This window comes from Acinonyx jubatus, chromosome E1 (assembly GCF_027475565.1).
Source record: "Acinonyx jubatus isolate Ajub_Pintada_27869175 chromosome E1, VMU_Ajub_asm_v1.0, whole genome shotgun sequence".
Classification (NCBI taxonomy): Eukaryota; Metazoa; Chordata; class Mammalia; order Carnivora; family Felidae; genus Acinonyx; species Acinonyx jubatus.
In genome coordinates this window covers 39,211,971-39,230,527 of record NC_069397.1, presented here as the reverse complement: position 1 = coordinate 39,230,527, position 18,557 = coordinate 39,211,971, and the positions used below count along the sequence as shown (strand labels likewise).

General features: G+C 41.2%; 2 protein-coding genes across 2 annotated transcripts; both read left to right on the top strand.

Moving 5' to 3' along the window:
* Positions 1 to 5,677: 5,677 nt before the first annotated feature.
* LOC128313437 (keratin-associated protein 9-1-like) lies at positions 5,678 to 8,472 on the top strand. The gene has a single exon (XM_053212100.1). The coding sequence runs from the start codon at positions 5,729 to 5,731 to the stop codon at positions 6,434 to 6,436; it is 708 nt and encodes a 235-aa protein (XP_053068075.1). The 5' UTR covers positions 5,678 to 5,728; the 3' UTR covers positions 6,437 to 8,472.
* Positions 8,473 to 16,450: 7,978 nt separating this feature from the next.
* LOC113596289 (keratin-associated protein 9-9-like) lies at positions 16,451 to 17,510 on the top strand. Its single transcript, XM_053212114.1, has one exon. The coding sequence runs from the start codon at positions 16,522 to 16,524 to the stop codon at positions 17,038 to 17,040; it is 519 nt and encodes a 172-aa protein (XP_053068089.1). The 5' UTR covers positions 16,451 to 16,521; the 3' UTR covers positions 17,041 to 17,510.
* The last annotated feature ends 1,047 nt before the right edge of the window (positions 17,511 to 18,557 follow it).

Here is an 18,557-nt window from a genome sequence, read left to right as displayed (position 1 = left end):
CTGCTATGTTCCTTTGGGCATAGTTAGATGGGAAGTGTCCTTTATTTCTTCTCTGATCTTTGTTATTTCCTTCTTTATTGTAACTTTGGTTTTTGTTGTTGTTGTTGTTCATTTTTAAAGTTCTTTGAGGTGTAAAATTGGTTGTTTATTTGAGATTTTTCTTGTTTCTTGATGTAGGCATTTATCACTATTAACTTCCTCTAAGAACTGCTTTTGCTGCATCGTGGAACTTTCGGTCCATTGTATTTCAGTTTTCATTTATCTCAGGGTAGTTTTTGATTTCTGTTTTGAATCCTTCTTCAACCATTGGTTGTACACTGCATGTTGCTTAGTTTCCACGTATTTGTGAATTTTGCAGTGTTCTTTTTCTAATTGATTCATACAGTTTCGACTCTTGTCATAAAATATGCTTGCTATGATTTTAATATTCTTTTTTAATAAAATTTTTAAGTTGTATTTATTGACTTTGAGAGAGCCAGAGACAGCATGAGTAAGGGAGGGGTGGAGAAGGGAAAGAGAGAATCCCAAACAGGCTTCCTATGTCAGTGCAGGCTCCAACTCACCAACCTGTGAGATCATGATCTGAGACGAAACCAAGAGTCAGGATGCTTAACCAACTGAGCCACCCTCGTGTTCCTTATTTTAATATTCTTAAATTTATTAAGACTTGCTTTGTGGTCTAATATATGATCTGTCCTGGATAATATTCCATGTGCACTTGAGAAGAATATGTGTTCTGTTGTTTTTGGATGGAATGTTCTATATATGTCTGTTAATTCCATCTGTTGTAACATTGTTTAAAGCCCATGTTTCCGTACTGATTTCTGTCTGGATCTTCTACCCATTGGTAAAAGTAGGGTATTAAAGATCTCTACTATTATTGTATTGTTGTATATTCCTCCCTTTAGGTATGTTAATATTCACTTTGTATTTTTAGGTGCTCCTATAATATAAACATTCTGATAGAGAAATAACATAAGCAATTCACCTGTTGGTGTTTCTCCAACAAAAACATGTAAATAAATAAATAAGTACATATATAATGAATATATACTGCAATAGTAAATGGGATAGATTCCTTGATTTCTCTTTCTGCAGATTCATAATTGGTGTATAGAAATGCAACCAATTTCTGTATGTTGATTTTATATCATGCGACTTTGCTGAATTCACGCATCAGTTCTAGCAGGTTTTTTTTGTGGAGTCTTTCGGGGTTTCCATGTAGAGTATCATGTCATCAGCAAAGAGTGAAAGTTTGACATCTTCTTTGCCAATGTGTATGCCTTTTATTTCTCTTTGTTGTCTGATTGTTGTGGCTAGGACCTCCAACACTATGTTAAACAAAGGTGGTGAGACATCCCTGTTGTGTTCCTGACGTTAGGAGGAACAGTCTTTCCCCATTGAAGATATTAGTTGTGGGCCTATCATATATGGGCTTTTATGATGTTAGGGCATGTTTCTTCTATCCCTATTTTCTTGAGGGATTTTTATCAAGAAAGGATGTTGTATTTTGTCAAATGCTTTTTCTGCGTCTATTGAAAAGATCATATGGTTCTTATCCTTTCTTTTATTAATGTGGTGTATCACATTGATTGATTTGCAAATATTGAACCAGTCCTGCAGCCCAGGAATAAATCCTGCTTGATCACAGTGAATATTATTCTAATGTACTGTTGAATTCGATTTACTAGTATCTTGTTGAGAATTTTTGCATCCTGGTTCATCAGAGATATTGGCCTATAATTCTCCTTTTTAGTGGAAGTCTTTGATTGGTTTTGGAATCAAGGTAATGCTTCATAATGAGTTTGGAAGCTTTATTTCCATTTCTACTTTTTGGAACAGTTTGAGAAGAATAGGTATTAACTCTGCTTTAAATGTCTGGTAGAATTCTCCTGGGAAGCCACTGGCTGATGACTCTTATTTGTTGGGAGAGTTTTGATAACTAATTCAATTTATTTTCTGGTTATGGCCCTGTTAAAATTTTCTATTTCTTCCTGTTTGTGCTCTGGTAGGTGTTAGTTTCTAGGAATTTGTCCATTTCTTTCAGACTGTCCAGTTTGTTGGCATATAGTTTTCCATAATATTCTTTTATTATTGTTTGTACATCTGTGGTGTTGGTTGTGATCTTTCCTCTTTCATTTGTGATTTTATCTATCTGGGTCCTCTCTCTTTTCTTTTTGAGAAGTCTGGGTAGGAGTTTATCAATTTTGTTTATTATTTCAAAAAACCAGCTTTTAGTTTCATTGGGAAACTGGACAGCAAAATGCAGAAGAATGAACCTGGACCACTTTGTTACACCATACACAAAAATAAATTCAAAGTGGATGAAAGGCCTAAATGTGAGACAGAAACCATCAAAACCTACAGGAGAAAACAGGCAACAATTTCTTTGACCTCAGCCGCAGCAACTTCTTACTTGACATGTCTCCAGAGGCAAGGGAAATAAAAGCAAAAAGGAGCTATTGGGACCTCATCAAGATAAAAAGCTTCTGCCCAGTGAAGAAAACAATCAACAAAACTAAAAGGCAACCAATAGAATGGGAAAAGATATTTGCAAATGACATACCAGATAAAGGGTTAATAGCCAAAATCTATAAAGATCTTTTCAAACTGAACACCCCAGAAACAAATAATCCAGTGAAGAAATGGGCAGAAGGCATGAATAGACACTTTTCCTAGGAAGACATCCAGATGGCTAACAGACACATGAAAAGATGCTCAACATCACTCATCATCAGAGAAATACAAATCAAAACCATAATACCACCTCAAGCATGACAGAATGGTTGAAATGAACAACTCAGGAAACAACAGATGTTGGCAAGGGTGCAGAGAAAGGGGAACCCTTTTTGCACTGTTTGTGGGAATGCAAAGTGGTGCAGCCTCTCTGGAAAATTGTATAGAGTTTCCTCAAAAAATTAAAAATAGAACTATCCTACGACCCAGTGATTGCACTACTAGGTAATTATCCAAAGGATTAAAAAATGCTGATTTGAAGGGGCACATGCACCCCAGTGTTTATAGCAGCGATATCAACAATAGCCAAATTATGGAGGCACCTGTGTGGCTCAGTTGGTTAAGCATCTGACTCGATTTCAGCTCAGGTCATGATCTCATGGTTCATGAGTTCAAGCCCTGCATTGGGCTTCACACACTGATAGTTCAGAGCCTGCTTAGGAGTCTCTCAATCTCTCTCTCTCTCTCTCTCTCCCTCTCTCTCTCTCATATAAACTTAAAATAAATAGCCAAATTATGAAAAGAGCCCAAATGTCCATCAATTGATGAATGGATTATATAGATAGATAGATATAGACATAGATATAGATATAGATACATACATAGATATATACATATCTATACATATATACACATATCTATATACATATCTATACATGTATGTATATATTGTATACATATATACAATGGAATACTACTCAGCAATCAACAAATGAAATCTTGCCATTTGCAACAATGTGGATGGAACTTCACTTATGCTAAGTGAAATAAGTCAGTCAGAGAAAGACAAATATATGATTTCATTCATATGTGGAATTTAAGAAACACAACAGATGAACATAGGGGAGAGAAAGGAAAAATAAGATAAAAACAGAGAGGGAAACAAACCATAAGAGACTCTTAAACACAGAGAACAAACTGAGGGTTGCTGGAGGGGAGGCGGGTGGGGGGATGGGCTGAATGGGTGATGGGTCTCAAGGAGAGGACTTGTTAGGATGAACACTGGGTGTTATATTGTAAGTTACAAATCACTGGTTCTACTCCTGAAACCAACAGTACACTGTATGTTAACTGACTTGAATTTAAATAAATAAAACTTTAAAATAATAAAAAATAATGAATATATATCATAAGACTCATACAATAGAATTAATAGAACATTTTAATATTTGTAATATTTTTGATAGTTCCCAGCTGCAACAATATATATCACAATATATATCAATGGTATAAATATACATATATATGTACCACAATATATATCAATGGTAGATAAGCAAATACATTATATCATATTTATTCATTGGAAAATTATAAAGAAACAGAATTGAAGGAATTTCCTATATAAATCTCACATTCATAATATAAAGTAAAAGTAGCCAATTCTATATTTCCGTTATAAAAAAAATCTAAAAACATTTGAAGTGACTATTAACATATACAATGTGTGAGTCAATAGAACGATAACCTACCTTTGGGTATGATGAAGGATATAATTTGAAGGGGATGAAGTAAAATTCTATTTGCTAACCTGGTATTAGTGACATGGATGTTCATTTGGTGATATTCTATCATATTTAAAACGATTAACTTTAATGCATTATAATTTAAAAATTGAAGAACTTAGAATTTTTTTTAATGTTTATTTATTTTGAGAGAGAGAGAAAGAGTATGAGCAGGGGATGGGCAGAGAAAGAGAGAGAGGGAGAGAGAGAATCCAAAGCAGGCTCCATGCTCAGAGCAGAGCCCGACGTGGGGCTCAACTCATGACCACAAGATCACGACAGAGAGATCACAACAGAGAGATTACGACCCAAGCTGATATCAAGAGTCAGTTGTTTACCTAACTGAGCCACCCAGGCATCTCAATTGAAGTACTTTTTAAAATTAATGTTAATGTCCATGACCCATTTATCAGGGCACTTGTTGGGATGAGCACTGGATGTAATATGTGAGTGACAAATCACTAAATTCTACTCCTAAAACCAGTATTACACTATATAACTAACTTGGGCTTAAATAAATAAAAAATAAATAAGATGAATATTAAGCTCTAAAAACATTTGCACATTTTAGAACTCACAAATACCTTAGGTGTCATCTTACCTAGACTACTCCTTCAATTAAAAGAAAGTAGGAGAAAAAAATATATAATGAGTTATATGAGGTCAATGACTATGTAAAAAATGAATTAGGATTAAGTCATGAACTTATCCTGCTTTCCCCAAACCACCCCAGTTATATCAATGAAATTCCACGTGCTGGGAAAGCCCTCAGTTCTGGGTATATCAGGACCATTTATCACTCAGGATGTTAACTGACTGATGCTTGCTTAGTCCCAGTGTACTGCTGCTGCTTCTAACCACCTGCTTTGGTTTTGCCTTCCCATATGGAAGATATTATGCCAGACATCCTGTACCCAAAGATCCTTGGATTGGGATATGTAGGTAGCAGAGGGTACTACAACAGACAGATGCTTATGGGAGTCTTTAATCAGGCTCTGTGGGGGAAACAGACTTGGGCTTAGGCATGATTCAGTTCATCTGTGTAAACATGTCAGCATCATGCCCCTCAATCCAGAGATATTCCCATTCTATGTACAACATAAGGACCAAACCTGGGGAAGGACAACTGTGCTGATCCTACCCAGCTCAGTGGGAACTTGATCACATGCTGTGATGATCACTGAAGCAAGACCAATGTTGATGATGTGAATAACTTTCTTTCATCTGAAAATGTTTCTATGAGTTATTCTCAAATAGAAAACATATTAAACACTTATTTTGTAAAAATTCATATTTAGGAAACAACTTCCTTTTTTACAATTCCTCTAGTGACTATGGAAAACAATGTAAACACCAACAAGGAAAGTCCTGCCCATTGTTCTAAACTTTGGGGGTCCAGCGCATAAAAGCCCCAGATCCAGAGGAGGCACCAGAATCTGAAAACCTCACCTCCGGACAGGACCTGCCCACCCTCCACCCCTGACATCATGACCCACTCGTGCTGCTCCTCTTGCTGCCAGCCTACGTGCTGCAGGACCACCTGTTGCCGGACCACCTGCTGCCAGCCCAGCGGCTGTGGGTCCAGCGGCTGTGGACACAACTGCGGTGGGTCTAGCGGCTGTGGCTCCAGCTGCTGCCAGCCTTGCTGCCGCCCAACTTGCTGTCATACCACCTGCTGCCGGACCACCTGCTGCCAGCCCAGCTGCTATGGGTCCAGCGGCTGTGGACACAACTGCGGTGGGTCTAGCGGCTGTGGGTCGAGCTGCTGCCAGCCTTGCTGCTGCCCAACTTGCTGTCATACCACCTGCTGCCGGACCACCTGCTGCCAGCCCAGCTGTTGTGGGTCCAGCGGCTGTGGGTCCAGCGGCTGTGGACACAACTGCGGTGGGTCTAGCGGCTGTGGCTCCAGCTGCTGCCAGCCTTGCTGCCGCCCAACTTGCTGTCATACCACCTGCTGCCGGACCACCTGCTGCCAGCCCAGCTGCTATGGGTCCAGCGGCTGTGGACACAACTGCGGTGGGTCTAGCGGCTGTGGGTCGAGCTGCTGCCAGCCTTGCTGCTGCCCAACTTGCTGTCATACCACCTGCTGCCGGACCACCTGCTGCCAGCCCAGCTGTTGTGGGTCCAGCGGCTGTGGGTCCAGCGGCTGTGGACAAAACTGCTGTGGGTCCCACTGCTGCCAGCCAGGTTGCTGAACCCCCGTGTACTGCACGAGAACCTGCTACCACCCCACCTGCTGCTGCCTGCCTGGGTGCCTAGCCCAGGGCTCTGGATCCAGCTGCTGCTAGCCTGACTACTGCCCAATATGCTGTCAGTCCACTTGCTGTAGGACCACATGCTGCTGCCCTTGCTGTGTCCAGCTGCTGCAAGCCTTCTTTGTTATTCATCTGCCTATTTAAGAGCTTGTGAATCAGATTGATGAAGTATGGACCACTTTTTTAAAATTATATTCTTCCTTATGTCCTGTGAATCACATGCCCTGTATCCTGCTTCATGTATCCTGCTATGGAGCCATGATCTCTGCTTTGACTCCAGGTCTTTGACTCATGTCTTCATCCTGTCCCTCTGAGTATCTAGATAAAGAAACAAATCCTTACGACTCATACATGGGTGTCACCAAATAATGAAAGACTTCATATCATTTTTATATTTCAGTCCTCCTATGATGCTTTCTACCTGTCATGATCACTTTGAATATCTCCCTAGATGCAGAGAGTCTTACTTATATTTTTTAATAAATCCTGTTGTATTCTGAATCTCATTTTGTCTCTCTCTTTTTTTTTTTTTTTTTGTCTAGTGCTCCCAATGTGAGAATTTATACACAAGTTGCCTATCAAATGTAATGTCCATTTGGAGCCTCATATAGTCTTCCACAAATTATTATCTCCACTTTTGGATAAGGAAAGTTCACAGCAGAATGTCGTAGCTGACATGGACAGACTCAGATCCAAGACTACATCTCCTTCCCTTTCTGAATTGCACTTACATTCATATCTCCAGTCGTGTTAGAAAACGCCCTGGGTGGAGAAGCCAAGATGGCGGAACAGCATGGAAGTTTTTTGTGTGTCTCACATCCATGAAATACAGCCAGACCAACACTAAACCATCCTGCACACCTAGAAAACTGATGTGAGGATTAACACAACAATATGCACAACCTGAACCACAGAACTCAGCAGGTACACGGTGTGGAGAGGTGAACCTGGGGAGAGAGAAGCCTTGGAGGGCAGGGAGCGGCTTTTGCATGTGGAGAGAGGATGGAGACAGCAGGGGGTGTGTGGATACGGGAAAAGCACCCCTCCCCAAAAGCAGCTGGAGAGAAAGCAGAAAAGTGGAAACAGCTGCAAGGACTGAACTAAACAGGGAGAAAGGAGAAAGAAGAGGGTTTAAATTCCATTAAGACTGTAAACAGGGGAGTGCAGAGTCTGAAACTCTGCAGCTCAATACCTGGAGGTGCTCTGGTGGGAAGGGTGAATCCTCAGGAGCAGAGTGGGGTCTGGGACGTTCTTGAGCCACATGGGGAGAAGCAGTTCCACTGCTGGAAGGACATTTGGTAGAGGCTGTGAGGCCACCTGGGCCCAGCAGACCCCAGAGAATGGCCACATTCGCTGGTGCTGGAACGATGTCATTGGGGGTGAAGCCTGGTGCCAGATGTGTGTTGTGATTTGCCATAATCCCTGAGGTGGTGCTGCTACACTGTCTCATGAACTTTTTCTGGGGTGGGCTGGCACCTGGCCCCAGTCTCTGGGCATTGGCAGCAGCACAGTCCTGCAAGTGTCCCTGGGTGCAGCTGGCACCCAGCCATTGCTCGGTGAGATCCTCCGCAGAGGGTCAAAGCCACAGTCCCTTAGAAGTGGGGGGCCAGGGAAGGCAGCCGCATCTGAGACAAAACTCAGGAGGGAGGTGCTGCCTGGGGCTCAGTCATAGACAGTGTGGAAGCAGAGAGTGGACGGAAGCCAAAGACGAAGGACAGGTGAGCGATTGCTGATTGGGGAGAACAGAGTTCCCATACTAGAGACTGGGTACTGGGTAACACCATTTTCACTACTCCCGCCCATGCGCATACCTACCTACAAGCACCACAATCCACCCCAGTAGGCTAGCAGCGCCATCTAGTGGAGAACGGAGCCATTACACTAAGCCCCGCCCAACTGGGCCAACCTCGCTCTCCAAGAACACAAGTCTCATTGCCTGCTAAGTTCATGGACTATGAAGTACTTCATAATTTGACTTCTAGGGAAAAATGAAGTAATTTCAGTCATATTTCAGTCTGTTAGCTGGTCCACCTATTCAACTTTCTTTCTTTTTTTTTTTCTCTTTTTCATTTCTTTTATTTTTCTTAAATACAGAAAGGGAAAATTCATTTTTATTTTCAATTTTTATTAAACATATTTTTCTTTAATTTTTTCTATTATAGTTTTTACTTTTGTGTAAAGTTTTTCAAAATATATTTTATTTCTATAACTTCATTTTAGTCTACCTCAGTGTATTCATTTTTTCAAATTTTCAAACAATTTTTTTTTTCTTTTTTCTCCTTTTTTTTCTTTAATTTATCAAGCCACTTGCAACACCCAGACCAAAACACATCTAGGATCTACCATCATTTATTTGATTTGTGTTTCTGTGTGTTTAATTTTAATATTTTTTTCATTTTCATTTTCATTTTTTCTACCTCATTAATTGCTTTTCTCCCTTCAAAATGATTAAATGAAGGAATTCACCCCAAAAGAAACAGCCGGAAAAAACGACAGCCAGGGACTTAACCAACACAGATACAAGCAAGATGTCTGAACCAGAATTTAGAATGATGATAATAAGAATACTAGCTGGAGTCGAAAATAGATTAGAATCCCTTTCTGCAGAGATAAAAGAAGTAAAAGCTAGTCAGGATGAAGTAAAAAATGCTACAGCTGAGCTGCAATCTCGAATGGATGCTGCAGCGGCAAGGATGGATGAGGCAGAGCAGAGAATCAGCGATATAGAGAAGAAACTTACAAAGAATAATGAAGCAGAAAAAAAAGAGGGAGATTAAGGCAAAAGAGAACGATTTAAGAATTAGAGAAATCAGTGACTCATTAAAAAGGAACAACATCATAATCACAGGGATCCCAGAAGAGGAAGAGAAAGAAATAGGGGTAGTAGGGTTATGTGAGCAAATCATAGCAGAAAACTTTCCTAACCTGGAGAAAGACACAGACATCAAAATCCAGGAAGCACAGAGGACTCCCATTAGATTCAATAAAAACTGACCACCAACAAGGCATATCATAGTCAAATTCACAAAATACTCAGGCAAGGAGAGAATCATGAAAGCAGCAAGGTAAAAAAAGTCCTAAACCTACAAGGGAAGACAGATCAGGTTTGCAGCAGACCTGTCCACAGAAACTTGGCAAGCCAGAAAGGAGTGGCAGGATATATTCAATGTGCTGAATCAGAAAAATATGCAGCCAAGAATTCTTTATCCAGCAAGGCTATCATTCAAAATAGAAGGAGAGATAAAAAGTTTCCCAGACAAACAAAAATTAAAGGAGTTTGTGACCACTAAACCAGCCCTGCAAGAAATTTTAAGGGGGACTCTCTTAGGGGACAAAAGATGAATAAACAAACAAACAAACAAATAAATACCAAAGGCAACAAAGGTTAGAAAGGACCAGAGACCACCACCAGAAACCCCAACTCTACAAGCAACATAATGGCAATGAATTAACATCTTTCAGTACTCACTCTAAAAGTCAATGGACTCAATGCTCCAATCAAAAGACATAGGGTAACAGAACGGATAAGAAAACAAGACCCGCCTATATGCTGTTTACAAGAGACCCACTTTAGACCTAAAGACACCTTTAGATTGAAAGTAAGGGGATGGAGAACCATCTATCACACAAAAGAAAGCCAGAGTAGCCATACTTATATCAGACAATCTAGACTTTAAAATAAAGACTGTATCAAGAGATGCAGAAGGGCATTATATGATAATCAAGGGGTCTATCCACCAAGAAGACCTAACAATTGTAAACATTTATGCGCCAAATGTGAAAGCACCAAATATATAAATCAATTAATCACAAACATAAGGAAACTCATTGACAGTAATACCATAAAATAGTAGGAGACTTCAAAACCCCACTCACAACAATGGACACATCATCTAATCAGAAAATCAACAAGGAAACAATGGCTTTGAATGACACACTGGACCAGATGGACTTAACAGATATATTCAGAACATTTCATCCTAAAGCAGTGGAATATACATTCTTCTCCAGTGCACATGGAATGTTCTCCAGAATAGACCACATACTGGGACATAAATCATCCCTCAGCAAGCACAAAAAGATCGAGATCATACCGTGCATATTTTCAGACCACAACACTATGAAACTCGAAATCAACCACAAGAAAAGATTTGGAAAGGTAACAAATACTTGGAGACTAAAGAACATCCTACTAAAGAATGAATGGGCTAACCAAGAAGTTAAAGAGGAAATTAAAAAGTATATGGAATCCAATGAAAATGATAACACCACAACCCAAAACCTCTGGGATGCAGCAAAGATGGTCATAAGAGGAAAGTATATAGCAATCCAGGCCTTCCTAAAGAAGGAAGAAAGGTCTCAGATACACAACCTAACCTTACACTTTAAAGTGCTGAAAAAAGAACAGCAAATAAAACCCAAAACCAGAAGAAGACAGGAAATAATAAAGATTAGAGCACAAATTAATGCTATAGCAATCAAAAAGCAGTAGAAGAGATCAATGAAACCAGAAGCTGGTTCTTTGAAAGAATTAACAAAATTGATAAACCCCTAGCCAGTTTGATCAAAAAGAAAAAGGAAAGGACCCAAATAAATAAAATCATGAATTAAAGAGGAGAGATCACAACCAACAAAGCAGAAATAAAAACATTAATAAGAGAATACTATGAGCAATTATATGCCAATAAAATGGGCAATCTGGAAGAAATGGACAAATTACTAGAAACATATACACTACCAAAACTGAAACAGGAAGAAACAAAATTTGAACAGACCCATAACCAGTAAAGAAATTGAATTAATAATCAAAATCTCCCAAAAAACAAGAGTCCAGGGCCAGATGGCTTTCCAGGGGAATTCTACCAAACATTTAAGGAAGAGTTCATGCCTATTCTCTTGAAGCTGTTCCAAAAAAATAGAAATGAAAGGAAAACTTTCATACCCTTTCTATGAAACCAGCATTACCTTGATTCCAAAACCAACCCAACAAAAAAGGAGAACTATAGACCAATTTACCTAATGAACATGGATGCAAAAATCCTCAACAAGATATTAGCCAACTGGATCCAAAATACTTAAAAAAATTATTCACCACGACCAAGTGGGATTTATACCTGGGATGCAGGGCTGGTTCAATATCTGTAAAACAATGTGATTCATCATATCAAAGTTCATCATAAAAGAAAGTTCAAGAACCATATGATCCTCTCAATAGATGCAGAGAAAGCATTTGACAAAATACAGCATCCTTTCTTGATAAAAACCCTCAAGAAAGTAGGGATAGAAGGATCATACCTTGAGATCATAAAAGCCATATATGAACAACCCAACACTAATATCATCCTCAATGGGGAAAATCTGAGAGCTTTCCCCCTAAGGTCAGGAACACGACAGGGATGTCCACTCTCACCACTGTTATTCAACATAGTATTGGAAGTCTTAGTCTCAGCAATCAGACAACACAAAGGAATAAAAGGCATAAAAGGAATAAAAGGAATAAAAGGCCAGGAGGGAGCCAAACTTTCACTCTTTGCAGATGACATGATACTCTATATGGAAAACCCAAAAGATTCCACCAAAAAACTGCTAGAACTGATTCATGAATTCAGCAAAGTTGCAGGATATAAAATCAATGCACAGAAATTGGTTGCATTCCTATACACCAACAATGAAGCAACAGAAAGAGAAATCAAGGAATCGATCCCATTTAAAATTGCCCCCAAAACCATAAAATAACTAGGAATAAATCTAACCAAAGAGGTGAAAAATCTATACAATGGAAACTATATAAAGGTTATGAAAGAAATTGAAGAAGACACAAAAAAATGGAAAAAGATTCCATGCTCCTGGGTAGGAAGAACAAATATTGTTAAAATGTCAATACTACCCAAAGCAATCTACATATTCAATGTAATCCCTATCAAAATAACACCAGCATTCTTCACAGAGCTAGAACAAGTAATCCTCAAATTTGTATGGAACCAGAAAAGACCCTGAAAAGCCAAAGCAATCTTGAAAAAGAAAACCAAAGCAGGGGGCATCACAATCCCAGACTTCAAGCTATACTACAAAGCTGTAATCATCAAAACAGTATGGTACTGGCACAAGAACAGACATTCAGATCAATAGAACAGAATGGAGAATCCAGAAATGGAGCCACAAACGTATAGCCAACTAATCTTTGACAAAGCAGGAAAGAATATCCAGGAATAAAGACAGTCTCTTCAGCAAGTGGTGCTGGGAAAACTGGATAGCAACATGCAGAAAAAATGAACCTGGACCACTTTCTTACATCGTACACAAAAATAAACTCAAAATGGATGAAAGACCTAAATGTAAGATAGGAAGCCATCAAAATCCTTGAGGATAAAACAGGCAAAAACCTCTTTGATCTTGCCCACAGCAACTTCTTACTCAACACGTCTCTGGAAGCAAGGGAAACAAAAGCAAAAATGAACTACTGGGACCTCATCAAAATAAGCTTCTGCACAGCAAAGGAAACAATCAGCAAAACTAAAAGGCAACCCATGGAATGGGAGAAGATATTTGCAAATGACATATCAGATAAAGGGTTAGTATCCAAAATCTATAAAGAACTTATCAAACTCAACACCCCCAAAACAAATAATCCAGTGAAGAAATGGGCAAAAGACATGAATAGACACTTCCCCAAAGAAGACATTCAGATGGCCAACCGACACATGAAAAAATGCTCAACATCACTCACCATCAGGGAAATACAAATCAAAACCACCATGAGATACCACCTTACACCTGTCAGAACGGCTAACATTAACAACTCAGGCAAAAACAGATGTTGGCGAGGATGCGGAGAAAGAGGTACCCTTTTGCACTGCTGGTGGGAATGCAAGCTGGGGCAGCCCCTCTGGAAAACAGTATAGAGATTCCTCAACAACTTAAAAATAGAACTACCCTATGACCCAGCAATTGCCCTACTAGGCATTTATCCCAGGGATATAGGTGTGCTGTTTTGAAGGGACATATGCATCCCAATGTTTATAGCAGCACTATCAACAATAGCCAAAGTATGGAAAGAGCCCAAATGTCCATCGATGGATGACTGGATAAAGAAGATGTGGTATACATATACAATGGAGTATTACTTTCCAATCAAAAAGAATGAAATCTTGCCATTTGTAACTATGTGGATGGAACTGGAGGGTATTATGCTAAGTGAAATTGGTCAGAGAAAGACAAAAATCATATGACTTCACTCATATGAGGACTTTAAGAGACAAAACAGATGAACATAAGGGAAGGGAAACAAAAATAATACAAAAACAGGGAGGGACAAAATTTAAGAGACTCTTAAATATGAAGAACAAACAGAGGGTTACTGGAGGGGTTGTGGGAGATGGGATGGGCTAAATGGATAAGGAGCATTAAGGAATCTACTCCTGAAATCATTGTTGCACTATATGCTAACTAATTTGGGTGTAAATTAAAAAAAAATTAAAAACATTAAAAAAAGAAAACACCCTGGGTCTGAGCACCAGCAAGATGTTCATTTGAGTGTCTTCTTTGACCACATAAGTATTGTTTTCCTGTATATGCAGGTGATTCTGGGTCAAAGTTGTAGACATCAGTGTTCTACAATTCAGACATCAGAAGCCACATATGAGGGCAGCGGGACCTGCCCTGTAGAGCTCTTGTGAACACAAGATCGCTTTGTTGCCTTGGGCGCTGCCCAGGCCCTCAGCACACCTCTGCATCAGATATAGGTGAGCAGGTGGTGTCCTCATGGGAAAGAGACACATCTGAACACACTTGTTTTTGCATGTGAAGCAAAAATCACGTGCAAGAAATCACATTCTTGTATGGCTTCCTAGTCCTCAGGACCTAATGGCAGAGTAAAAAGGTATTAGTTAGTTTTCTGCCAAACATATTATGCTTCCCAACTGTAAGGCAATTTGTTATCATGATCAAAATGTTACCAAGACAATTAAGGAAAAACAATGTCAGAGACTGAGAGACCATGCAATGGGCATGTATGACTTTGAGAAATCCATGAGCTTTGGACCATCTAAGGAACAGAACACCTTCCATTTTTTTTGTGAAGGAACCATGAAGCATTTGATGGGAAAAAGATGCCTGTTCCAGGGAAGTGAGAAGAATGTGAGAAAGAAGAAAGAGAAAAAAATGTGGACATTCATAGGAGTCATGATGGACAGAAGGCTGGTGCTTCTGGTCCTGAACTAATGGTGCTCCCTCAGCATTCAGAGATGTGGGGCTTGATTCGAGTTCTGAGAGGAATATGAGACTATGCTCCGGGTCACCTCCTGGGAGCAGTGGAAGGACCTCTGATGAGCTACAAAGGGTCATGTCTGGGACACAGGCCAACGTTGGAGCTTAGGCATCCAGGATCCTCTGGAGAGACTGTCAAGGGCAAACTTGCCTACTGCTGGTTCTTTTTTTTTTAATGTTTATTTTTTGAGAGAGAGAGACAGGGTGCAAGTGGGGGAGGAGTAGAGAGAGAGAGGAAGACACAGAATCTGAAGCAGGCTCCAGGCTCTGAGATGTCAGAACAGAACCCGATGTGGGACTCGAACCCACGAGCCATGAAATCATGACCTGAGCTGAAGTCAGACACTTAACTGACTGAGCCACCCAGGCGCCCCCAGAGCTGGAGTCTTTATAAACCAAATCTCCAGAAGCAAGAGTTGAGTATTTTCTTAGTGTGGCACACACAGGTAGCATGACATTGTGCTGTCCGTGAAAAGAGCCCATAGGCACAGAGATGCAGATCTGGTGGGTAGAAATTGTCCCAAACACACAAATTTCTGAGATATATGGCTGGTGTATTCAATACATCTTGGACAATCTATGGTTTTCATCACTCTTTCCAACATTTTCTTAATTTGATTAATAAGCTGATACATTTTCTGGATGAAACAAAGATAAGATGGAGGAGGATGAAGGGGAAGGGGAGGAGGAGGAGTAAGGAGGCAAGGAGAGAGGAAGAAATGAAGGAAGGAGACAGAAAAGAAAATAAAAAAGAAAGGAAAAGGAAAAAGAAAAGGAAAGAAACTTCAGAACAGAGGAGAGGAGAGGAGAGGAGAGGAGGGGGAAGGGAAGGGAAGGGAAGGGAAGGGAAGGGAAGGGAAGGGAAGGGAAGGGAAGGGAAGGGAAGGAAGGAAAGAGAGCAAATGTACATAAAAGTGTAATCAGCTACGTGAAGACACTGACAAGGCTAGCTAACAAGGTAAGGACTAAGTCACCAATTCACCCTGGTTTGCCCATACTGCCCCACTTATAACACCTGAAAGTCCCACATCCTGTGAAAGCATTCAATCTAGGTAAATTAGGAGTACTGGTCAAAAAGGACTCACACTTACTGATGCTGGCTTAGTCCCAGTGTAGTGCTGCTGCATCTACCCACCTGCTTTGGTTCTGTCTTGCCACATGGAAGAGATGATGCCAGACATCCTCTACCCAAGAGACTTTGGTTGAACTGGGATACAAGTTGAGTAGGTGCTATGAGAGACAGATTTGCCTGTGGGAGTCTTGAATCAGGTTTTTGTGGGGAAACAGACCTGGGCTCATGCAGCTACTAAATTTGTCCCTGTGAACATAAGAGCATCATGCCCATCACCTCAAGGATACTCCCAATCCACATACAACCTAAAGATAAAAGCTGGGGAGGGACCACTGCTCTAACCCTAACTAGCAGGAACTAGATCACATGATGCAATGGTCATTGAAATGAGAATGATGCTGCTGTTGTGACCACCTCCCTTTCACCTGAAAATGTTTCTGCGAGTTATTCTCAAATAGGAAACCATTAAACACTTATTTGTAACGATTCCTAACATTTAGGAAACAACTTCCTCATTTATGATTCCCCAGTGACTGTGGAAAACGATGTAAACACCAACAAGGAAAGTTTTGCCCATTGGTCTAAACCTCGGGGGTCCAGCGCATAAAAGCCCCAGAACCGGAGGAGGCACCAGAATCTGACAACCTCACCTCTGGACAAGACCTGCCCACCCTCCACTCCTGACACCATGACCCACTCGTGCTGCTCCTCTTGCTGCCAGCCTACGTGCTGCAGGACCACCTGCTGCCGGACCACCTGCTGCCAGCCCACATGCTGTGGATCCAGCGGCTGTGGGTCCAGCTGCTGCCAGCCTTGCTGCTGCCCAACTTGTTGTCACACCACCTGCTGCAGGACCACCTGCTGCCGGACCACCTGCTGCCAGCCCTGCTGCTGTGGGTCCAGCGGCTGTGGACACAACTGCGGTGGGTCTAGCGGCTGTGGGTCGAGCTGCTGCCAGCCTTGCTGCCGCCCAACTTGCTGTCACACCACCTGCTGCCGGACCACCTGCTGCCAGCCCAGCTGTTGTGGGTCCAGCGGCTGTGGGTCCAGCGGCTGTGGACAAAACTGCTGTGGGTCCCACTGCTGCCAGCCAGTTTGCTGTACCCCCGTGTACTGCACGAGAACCTGCTACCACCCCACCTGCTGCTGCCTGCCTGGGTGCCTAGCCCAGGGCTCTGGATCCTGCTGCCAGCCTTCCTGCTGCTGATTGCCTCGCCATGAACCACCATGTGACTTGCCACTTGGGAACTGGTCACTGCCAAGCGTTGTGGAAAGCCAGCCCGCAATCCCCAACATCTCGGTTATTCATCCGCCTGTTTACAATCTTGTGAATCACCCTGATGAAGTGTGGACCGCTTCTCCCTGATTCGCTTCTTCTTTCCTTCCTCTGGGTCATGTGCCAGCTTCACCCATCCTGATACAGAGTGAGGATCTCTGTTTGGTCTCCATAGTCAAGAACTTTATCCTGTCCCTCTAAATATGTTAGCAAAACAACTCCTCAGGAATGACCTATAACTCGTGGAAACTACTGAAAGCCCACACGGGTATGTTTTCTTTCTCGGTGTACTCAAGAAGCTTGTATGCCTCTTGCTGCCTGTCATGTTCCCTTTCAATGTCTCCCTAGACGTGGGGAGTCTCACCTGTATCTCTTAATAAATTCTCTATCATTTGGAATCACCTATTGTCTTTGTTTTTTATTTTATTTTATTTTATTTTATTTTATTTTATTTTATTTTATTTTATTTCATTTTATTATTTTAATATAGTTTATTTTCCAATTGGCTAACATACAACACCCAGTGCTCATCCCAACAAGGGCCCTCCTCAATGCCCATCACCCATTTCCCCCTCTCCCGCACCCCTGCCATCCATCCTCAGTTTGTTCTCTGTATTTCAGAGTCTCGTGTGGTTTGCCTCCCTCTCTCTCTGTTTGTAACTATTGTTTTTGACCTTGCCTTCCCCCACGGACTTCTGTTCAGTTTCTCAAGATCCACATATGAGTGATAACATAGGAGATCTGTCCTTCTTTGACTGACTGATTTCACTCAGCGTAATGCATCCAGTTGCATTCATGTGGCTGCAAATGGCCAGATTTCATTCTTCTCATTGTCAAGTGGTATTCCATTGTATATATAAATCACATCTTCTTTATCCATTCATCAGTTGATGGACATGTAGGCTCTTTCCATATTTTGGCTATTGTTGAAAGTGTTGCTAGAAACATTGGGGTCATGTGCCCCCAGCATCAGCACTCCTGTATCCCTTGGGTAAATTCCTAGAAGTGTTACTGCTGGGTCATAGGGTAGTTCTATGTTTTTGAGGAACCTCCACACTGTTTTCCAGAGCGGCTGCCCCACTTTGCATTTCCACCAACAGTGCAAGAGGGTTCTGTTTCTCCACATCCTTGCCAGCACATGTAGTTTCCTGATTTGTTCACTTTAGCCACTCTGACCGGTGTAGGGTGGTATCTCAGTGTGGTTTGATGTGTATTTCCCTTATGAGGAGTGATGCTGAGCATCTTTTCATGTGTCTGTTGGCCATCTGGATGTCTTCTTTGGAAAAGTGTCTATTTGTGTCTTCTGTCCATTGTGTCAAGAGCATACTTAAACATCATAAAAGCCATATATGAAAAGCCCACAGCTAATATCATCCTCCATGGGGAAAAACTGAGAGTGTTCCCCGTGAGAGCAGGAACACGACAGGCATGTCCACTCTAACCACTGT